This window comes from Salarias fasciatus, chromosome 4 (assembly GCF_902148845.1).
Source record: "Salarias fasciatus chromosome 4, fSalaFa1.1, whole genome shotgun sequence".
Lineage (NCBI taxonomy): Eukaryota > Metazoa > Chordata > Actinopteri > Blenniiformes > Blenniidae > Salarias > Salarias fasciatus.
In genome coordinates this window covers 447,639-456,997 of record NC_043748.1, presented here as the reverse complement: position 1 = coordinate 456,997, position 9,359 = coordinate 447,639, and the positions used below count along the sequence as shown (strand labels likewise).

The window sequence follows — 9,359 nt, the reverse complement described above, 5'->3', positions numbered from 1 at the left end:
AAACTTCATCATCGACCCGTGCTTTTCAAAATAAAAGCACCAGCGGCCTCTGTCCGGGGGTCTGCACAGGGGCGGTGGTGGAGGGCTCTGGGGCCCCGGGAAGAAACCCTCAAGGGGCCCCTCCGGCAAGGGTTAAACTTAGTTATTAACAATCTGAAACCAACAAGAAAAACTCAGAAACTGATTATTATTATCATTATTATTATTATTATTATTATCATTATTATTATTATTATTATTATTGTTGTTGTTGTTATTAATTGTTCACATTTGTGTATTCACATGTGTAGTTACACAATTACACATAATGTAATTGCATTAAAGATTCAAACATTTAAAACAATGAAATAATATATCTATATAATAACTAATAAATATCTTCAAATGTAAAATAAAAATGTTGCATAAAATAAATATCTAGTGAATTCACATGTAACAATGATGTTTTCATATCAACAGACAAAAGTGAAAACAGAGTTCTGTTTCTAGATTATAAACATCAGCAGGATTTTAGAACATACAAGCAGAGGGATAAAATACTAAATATAAAATACTCTTTCAAATCCACTCTAATTTGAGATTACTTCAAGAGTGATTAAAACTTAAGACACAAATCATGAAACTAGCTGCCTGGGCTTTCTGAAATCTTTTTTGTTTTGTGATCAGAATGTATGATGAGATGTTTCTGATCCTCACAATGATCAATATATCAGAAAAGAGGCCGGTGCCGGGCCAGTTCCAGTTCCTTTATTGTGAAGGCAGAGCCCAGTACTTCTGCTTTGAGTCATAAATCTGTGTTGTTTGACACGTAATGAGTTTGGAAAAGAGTTTTCCACAGTCCCAACAGCCACTAATAATCATTTAAAGAAGAAACTTTTCAAACATGAAGACGGTCTGAAGAGAGGAAAAACCAAACAGCCGAAATCTTTCAAATATTCACATATTAGTGAAAAATACTGAGTGTGTGAGAGGCTTTAAAACTCTCCCTGCAGACTGACGGGCTGAGACCTGGACCTAGGCTGGACCTGGACCTGGACCTGGGCCTGGACCTGGACCTGGGCCTGGGCCTGGACCTGGACCTGGACCTGGACCAGGGGTTTCACACCGGTTCTCGTTCTCACATCAGTCCTGAGTCGCAGCTCAGAAACACGTCTGTGGTCCCGCAGGCGCTCCACAGTCTGCAGTTCAACGCTCCTCCTCTGATGTTTTCCTGTGACTCGGAGCTCATCAGACGTGCACGGACTCACATGGCCGCGCCTCTTGAGCCAGGCATTACACGTTTGCAGGATTCCATTAAAAAAGTGGGTGGGGGTCCCGGGGCCACTCCTCCTGCTGCTGCTGCAGAAAGCAGAGGAAAAGACACACACGCAGGGAGGAAGTCAGGAGGGCTTCTCCTTCAGAATAAAAGCAGCACTTTAACTCCAGGAAAAGTCAACATCACATCTGTATGGGGGCTATAGCTTTATCACCACTTTCTGTTTGTACAGACACATTTTAAAAGCTTTTATCATTATTATTATTATTATTATTATTATTATTATTATTATTATTATTATTATTATTTAAATCTATTTCCCATTTATGAATGCTTGAATGAAATAACTTCTGATAACTTGACCCCAGCGGTCTTTTGGAGTGAAGACAGTCTGACTGATCAAGCTCTCCTTTTTCTTTTACTCTATGTTACTCTAGATTGTGTGTTTTTTATGTTTTTTTTTTCTTGATTGGGTGGACATCAAATAACTTATATGATATTTTAAGAGTTAAAACTGGTAGGTTTAGGATTTGGGTCTTTTTTGTTGTTTCCTGGTAATATGTGGAAACTCAACTGCAACACATCGACTGTAATATGATCAAGATGTGTGCAGTTTTTTTTTTTTTTTTTTAATGTTTTGTTTATTTTCTTTGATAAAAGAAAGACATTTGCAAACCTGGACCATTTCGACTGTGAAACTTCCAAAAATAAAGTCTGATGAAAAAAAGATGACTCGAGTTTAGGATGAAGGGAAGATTAACAATTAAGGGTAATTTCTTAGAATGTATTAATCTACATAACTATAATAATACATTTTCTTTGTAATGCCCTTTTAATTTCAGCAAAACAGGTGAAGTTAAGAAGGTGATCAGGGTCTTTAAGTGACTAAAAGGGCACCCATAACAAAAAGGTAGGTGGGATTTGAACCCATGACCGTATGAGCACGTTGTTGATAAAATAAATAAAAGAAACAGCTGTTTGCAGTGGTTTTAATACAGCAGCGTAATTCGATGTGTTTTATTCTGAAAGCGGATGCAGTTGCAGTGCTTGCCGTGGCCTTTCCGGTCCCAGCAGCTCGCGCCTCCTCCTCCTCCTCCAGTCTCCTCTCCGGTCCGGAGCGTCGCCGTCCCGCCGCTGCTCCGGATGGCTCCCCCGGGCTCCTGCGGGCTGCTGCTGCCGCTGCTGCCGCTCCTCGCCGGGCTGCGCTGCTGCGGCGAGCCGCTGGTGGACGTGCTGGTGGACCGGTACCACATCCCCCGGGTCTGCCCCCGGGAGGTCCAGACCGAGGACTTCATCCGGTACCACTTCAACGGCTCCTTCCACACGGACGGCAAGAAGTTTGACTCCAGGTAAGGTCTGGAGCTGTCCTGACCTCTGACCTCTGACCTCTGCACTTTACTGCAGCTGAATAATCTGAAAACTTCACAGAAAACTTTTATTACAGCAGTAGTTTTATTGAACATGCGCAGTGGTGTGAATGATTTGGTAGATGAAGATGTTTCCAGAGTTCAAACAGTTTCCATCAATAAATCAAAACAGAGCCAGTTTTCTGTTTGTTGGTTTACTCTTCAGTAAAATATTAGAAATACAGTTCAAATACACTGCCTTCAAAATAAAAGCCAGGTTCCTTTCCTCGGGCAGTTCTAGATTCTGGAAGAGGTTTTACTTCCCTTCAGATTTCCTGTGATCTCTGCTTTGAAACCACTTCTTCAGATTCTACTTTACAGAAACAGAGGTCCAAAAAGTCTGCGTTCAAAAAATGATCAAATAAAATATGAATTCAAAAACGTCATGAGAGGGTTTTAAGTTGCTTCTTTAGGAAAAAGAAAATTGGCTCACACATGTATTTGCGTTATTTTTTTTTAATTATTATTAATGACTAAAAACCTTGATAAACAGGAGTTAGAGAAGCTCCTGACTGCAGGTAAAACGGGTGACGACACCCTCTTGTGGCACAAAGCGGTATTACACCGTGTGAGACGTGATGGAGTGATGCTTGATGGGAGTTTCCTCCTCCTCCTGCTCGGAGCGATTCGCTCTGATTCCCTGACGGAGCGGCTGACCTGCTGCTTGTCTCCGTCTCCGTCAGCCACGACCGCGGTAAGGCCTTCATCAGCCAGGTGGGCCTGGGCCGCCTCATCACTGGGATGGACCGCGGCCTGCAGGGCATGTGCGTCAACGAGCGCCGCCGGATCACCGTGCCCCCCCACCTGGCCTACGGCAGCGTCGGGACGGGTGAGTCTCCCCGGCGGAGGCGTCCTCTGAATGACCTTGTGCCGAGCCGTTGCCCTCTGACCCCTCGCAGGCGGGGTCATCCCCCCCGACGCCGTGCTGGTGTACGACGTCCTGCTGCTGGACGTGTGGAACGCCGAGGACACGGTGCAGATCCGCACGCTGTTCCGCCCCGCCGGCTGCGGCCGCACCGCGGCGGCGGCGGATTTCATCCGGTACCACTACAACGGCACGCTGCTGTCGGGCGAGGCCTTCGACTCCAGGTAGCCCCACGCCCGCTGCCTCCCGCCTCTCATCCTTCCTCTAAAACAACCTTCACCGTGTTTCGTCAGTTACTCCAAGAACGCGACCTACGACGCCTACCTGGGCCAGGGAGCCCTGCTCCCGGGCCTGGACCAGGGCCTGCTGGGAATGTGTGTGGGAGAGACCCGGGTCCTCATCGTCCCGCCTTTCCTGGGATACGGAGAGAGCGGCCACGGTGAGGTTCGCATTCCAGCTCTGTGGTGTGACGATTAGGAGACCGGGGTTAAAGGTCATGTGTGGCTCCGCCCCCTCAGGCTCCAGGGTTCCTCCTCAGGCCACGCTGGTGTTCGAGGTGCTGCTGGTGGACCTGTTCCACCCTGACGACCAGGTGACGGTGCAGGTGAGGGAGGCTCCCGCCGGCTGCCGCCGCCGCTCCGCCGGCGGAGACTTCATCCGCTACCACTACAACGGCACCTTCCAGGACGGCACCCTGTTCGACTCCAGGTAAGGCGGGGCGCCGCGCGGACGCCGCCCGCCGCCGCTCCGGGACGGACTCCTCCAGCGGCCGCCTGTCTCCACAGCTACCGGCGGAACAGCACCTACAACACCTACGTGGGGCGGGGCCTGGTGATCCGGGGATGGACGGCGCCCTGCAGGGCCGCTGCATGGGGGAGAGGCTCCGGGTCACCGTCCCCCCTCACATGGCGTACGGCGAGGACGGCGTGGGTGAGTGGCGGCGCCGGCGGCGGCGTTAACGCCGAGGACGGAGCTGACCCGATCCCGCTGCCTCCAGGAGACCTGATCCCCGGCTCCGCCGTGCTGGTCTTCGACATCCACGTCGTCGACTTCCACAACCCCGGCGACCCGGTGGAGGTCCGCGTTACCCACAAGCCCCGGGACTGCGGCGCCACCAGCGAGCCGGACGACCTCATCCAGTACCGCTACAACTGCTCCCTGATGGACGGAACCCTGCTGTACTCCTCGTGAGCGCCGCCGCCGTCCACGCTCGTGCATGTGATCGCTGTGCCGCTCGTGAACACGTGCACGCCCGGCGTCCGCAGGGACCGGAGCGACTCGCCGTCCGTCACCACGCTGGGCGCCGGCCAGCTGATCGGCGGCCTGGAGGAGGGCCTGAGCGCCATGTGCGTCGGCGAGACGAGGGAGGTGGTCGTCCCTCCTCACTGGGGTCACGGGGAGGGCGGAGGTCAGTGGGCGGGGCCTCTGGGACCGGGGTGGACTGCCTCTGTCTGTGAGTGACGGAGTGTGTGTGTGTGTGTGTGTGTGTGTGTAGCCGGGGCGGTCCCCGGCGGCGCCGTGCTCTTCTTCCAGCTGGAGCTGCTGGACCTGCAGAAGGGCGTCCCTGAAGGATTCATGTTCGTGTGGCTCGGAGACGGACCCGACCCCCTCTTCCCCGCCATGGACCTCGACGGGGACAAGGAGGTTCCTCTGGAGGAGGTGAGCGGGAGGGGTCAGGGGTCAGGGAGCTGAACAGCAGAAAGAGACGTCCTCTGCTGTTTTCCAGTTCTCTGCCTTCATCAGGCTCCAGGTCCAGGAGGGCAAAGGTCGCCTGCGGCCGGGCGTGGACGGCGACAGCATCATACGGGACATGTTTAATCACCAGGACCTCGATAAAGACGGGAAGATAGCAGAACACGAGCTGCAGGTCCAGGCGGACGGCGAGGCCCGGCGGGGGAGGCCGGACGAGCTGTGAGGAGAGCCGGGACGCCGCCTGGAGCCACGCCTCCCGCCGGGGGTCGTCAGAGTCGCCCCAACACGCGTTTCGCACGACTCCTGAAATCCACGGGGTTTCATAAAGAAAGGTGTCGATTCTGACTCCGTCTGGTGGAAAAGCTCTTTATCTCTGAAACACATTTTCTGGTTCAGTCTTCGTTTCTTCAGACTAACACCAGGAAAACTCTCCTAATATTCCTGTTTACCCAGAAAACGATCCAGACTCTGAAAACCACAGCAGCTAAATGGAGCTCAGCCATGTTTTATTTCTCCTCGTCCTGGAGTCAGGAAGTTGTTGTGCAGACGGAATAAAGTGTTTCAAAATGTGAACTCAGAGATGTTGTAGAGATCCGTGTAAAGTAGGTCAGACCTGGGCCGGGCCCAGCTCCCAGAATCCATCAGGAGTCAAACGGACCGAACCACTGGCTGCACAGATAGCTTTATGGGACTCGTGTTCAGGAACAGAAAGTTTTATAGAAAATATTGGTAAAAAAATATTTGTGAAACAGAAAATAAACTTTTATATTGTCCTGAGAGAAACCGTGTGGGCATTCTTTCCGTCGGTATTTGAAGAATAGAGCAGCAGAAAACTGAAAATGAAAGTGTTGATGGTTTTTATTGATTTGCAGGCCGACTGGAACAAGAGAGGGAAGTGTTTGGATGTGGAGCACGACGACGAGCAGACGATCAATAAACCATGTCATCTGTGATCAATCAAAGTCTCATTGCAGCGAGTTATTTTCTAGACACTGATCTCTGTCACGAAGACCAAGACGAGACTGAAAACGGCGGAGAGGCGTACGGCGACGGTTCGGGTGGAAATGTTGACAGAATCTGTTTTTCCCGATGAGACCTGAACACATCTGAGGTAGCAGCTCTGAGAACAATCAGACGTTTTCTCAATGAGTGTCGAGTGGAGCCAGACTAAAAAAAAAGAAAGTTTCATGTAAAACCACTGTGAAGCTCAGTGCAGCGTCACTTCTCCTCTCCCTTTATTACATCCTTTAGAAAAACCAGTGAAGGTCGCCACAGAGACGCTCAGCGGTCGCGTGCATGTCGCGTGCACGTCATGCAGCGTGGTCAGTGCGAGTTTGGCCGCCACAACAACAAGTCTGGTGAAAAGCACTTTGTTCCCAAGGACAAGAGTGAGGTGGAGGACAGGGACCGGCCGGCTCCTGCCGCGGAGCCTTTTGATGAAGACAGAGATCAAACCTGACGGACTCCGATGCCTTCCAGCGGGAATCTAACGAGCACCTCGCAGCTGGTGGCCCCTCGGCGTCCGGCGGCCCGTCACAGTTCACTGACTGCCGGTCAGGTAGTGCAGCAGCGCGTTGGGGACCTCCAGGGTCTCGTCCTTTATCAACACGATGTCGTAAGCGTCCAGGTACGACTGCTTCCGCTCCTCCACCTGGAGGACAGACAGGACAAACACTCAGCGGGACTGGAGAGACCTGGTCTGATTCCCGATGAGAGGGACCGAATTCAGGAGTTCAGCTACCTTGTCGTTGAGGAAGCCGACCTTGAGGATGTTCTCCATGTCCTGCACGCCGTCCGCCATGTTGAGGTCTCCCAGGGAGTCTCCCATCAGCAGCACGTTGGGCCGCGTGCGCAGCTCCTGGAAGTGGCCGGTGTTGAGCAGCGCGCCTTCCCTCTTGTTGTAGATGTGGATCAGCTCTCCCTTGAAGGCCGTCAGCACGCCCTGGCAGGCGGGGGAGAGCGGGCGCCGTCACGTGCGCGCTCGCACCTCTGCCGTTCGGCGGTGGAGCTACTCACCGACTCGTCGAAGTCCATGTAGTTGGAGAAGACGTTGACGTTGGGGTGGAAGACGCCGGCCTGGCGGATCACCTCTTCCAGGATGTCTCCGATCCCGGCGGAGAAGATGAGCAGCGGGATGCTGTGCTGGTGCAGGTGGTCGAAGAACAGCTGGTAGCCTTCCCTGTCAACGCAGACGCACGTCAGCGCGGGCCGCTCGCCGCCGGAGGGCCGCTCTGCTGCCGCCTCTCACCTCAGCATGGCGTCCGACTCCCGGACCGCCACGGACAGACGGTCTTTCCTGATCTTCTGCTCGACCAGCAGCTCGTGGGCTTTGGTCCACCTGCGGGTCACAGAGCGACGCTCAGTCTGCTGCGGCCGGAGGCCGGACGGCGGCCGCCGGCGCCGGACACTCACCACTCCACCATCAGAGGGAGCTTCTCCTCCACCGAGCGCGACGAGTCGATCTCGATGGGGTAGTACGTGTCGAGCAGCCCCTTCAGCTAACGGAGACAGGACGGGAGGCTTCAGACAGAATTCCACAACGCTGAGGCAACAACTGTCAATAAACCTGAAGAAAGGTGGAGTGGTGCTTCTTCTAACGGATCATCTGACACTTCAGAAGCATCTTCAAGACAATCAGCAGCTTGATTCTACTCTGACGACCCTGTAGATGGCAGACAAACACCAACAACCTCCAGCGGCAAGGGTTTGTTCACAGAAACAAAAAAAAAATCAAGATGGAATCATTTTCAGACTAATAATCAACTTGCAGTGTTAAAAGGTTAAAATAATAAAAACTTTCAAAAATCTATTCACGATTCTTTTGCATTGTAGAAGTCAGAGTGTCACTGCTTTCTTTCAAAGCTCATTAATCCACTCTCTAGCTTTGAGACAACTTTCCCAGGTCTCCATACAACTCCACCATGTTCTGTCGAGGTGACAATGAGTAAGAGAGTGACAGTTTCTCCCACTTCCATCATTCGTGACGAGAAATACTGTCAAAATGTTTTTGAATTGCACTGAATTCATTTTTGATTTGAGTGGCAGATGTCAATATAACTTCACACTAAAGAGTTAGGCATCATGACCGTCGCTTCAAGACATTTTGTCAAACCAGACTTCTTTAATTCTTAACTGAATACTCTCGCTGTGGGGGAAAATCAGTCAATCAGAATGAATCGTGCACTGAACTGAGGAGTCCTTTCCTACCTTCTGTTTGCAGTCGGCGGAGATGAGTATGCTGTTATCAAGAATATCTGCAGATGACACAACACAGACATGATCACACACTAAACACACACACACACACACACTGGTTCAGACCTGACAGTAAGTACACTCACTATGACAGGTGGGGCACCTTTTCCCGTTGAATTCGAATCTTGTCAGAGTCATGTCAAAGTCAGAGATCACCTGCATCACAAACCAGAGGAAGCATCATTACATTATTATTATTATTATTATAACCATGAGTCCATGAGGAGTCCCGACACAGAACCTGCAGATCCGGATACCTGCAGGGTGTTGGATCCAGCCTTCACCATGGACTGCAGGACCTCCTGGACTCTGTCAGGGTCCTTCATGCACACTGAAGGGTTGGACAGCTCCAGAATCTGAGCAGAGGAAGAGAATACCGATGAGATGCAGATGAAGGATTAATGACGGTGTATTCTCAGTCAGAGTTCAGAGAAACTTTTTAAACGGGACGCGTGTAAACCTCGGCGCCACGAAGCTGCCGCTCGCCACTAAAACTAAGACAAACACCCGAATAATTGATTAATTCCCGTGAGACAGTGAAAGTAGGAGCGAATCTTTTGTTTTCTACTGAGAAGCTGGAAGAAGCGCTAGCTAGGTGCCGTTTAAGCTAGCCGCTGCTCAAGTTGAATGAGTTACAGCGCGTCGTTTTTCGGCAGGCAGCATCTCTTCAAAATAAACCCTTACCATCTTCCTGAAATATGTTGCCGATGATGTCCAGTTATTTTCTGACAACAAGTGTCTCTGCAGTCCGCTGCTGTTGATATTAAACGTTTCTAAGACGACAGACTTACAGGCTAGCGATAGTAGCTCTGCGGCCTTCAGTGACCAGGCTGAGTGTGGGAAATTTTCAGAGAGCTCGAATAAAAACGGGTTTACGCCACTTTGA

General features: G+C 51.1%; 1 protein-coding gene and 1 pseudogene across 1 annotated transcript; one reads left to right on the top strand and one right to left on the bottom strand.

Moving 5' to 3' along the window:
* Positions 1-2,363: 2,363 nt before the first annotated feature.
* On the top strand, positions 2,364-6,143 carry LOC115386952 (peptidyl-prolyl cis-trans isomerase FKBP10-like; annotated as a pseudogene).
* On the bottom strand, positions 5,996-9,293 carry LOC115386954 (cytosolic 5'-nucleotidase 3-like). Its single transcript, XM_030089424.1, has 9 exons — positions 9,158-9,293; positions 8,731-8,829; positions 8,560-8,629; positions 8,426-8,472; positions 7,631-7,716; positions 7,467-7,556; positions 7,235-7,397; positions 6,960-7,160; positions 5,996-6,869 (listed from the first exon to the last, which is right to left on the bottom strand). Exons 1-9 carry the CDS (start codon positions 9,158-9,160, stop codon positions 6,759-6,761), a joined length of 870 nt encoding a protein of 289 aa, XP_029945284.1. The 5' UTR covers positions 9,161-9,293; the 3' UTR covers positions 5,996-6,758.
* Positions 9,294-9,359: the final 66 nt, after the last annotated feature.

Bases quoted from the DNA above. Each gene is read 5' to 3' on its own strand.
- LOC115386954 (XM_030089424.1), bottom strand. The intron at 8,473-8,559 runs GTGAGTGTACTT...TGTCATCTGCAG, and splicing joins AAGGTGCCCCACCTGTCATA to ATATTCTTGATAACAGCATA. The intron at 7,557-7,630 runs GTGAGTGTCCGG...TGTGACCCGCAG, and splicing joins CTCCCTCTGATGGTGGAGTG to GTGGACCAAAGCCCACGAGC.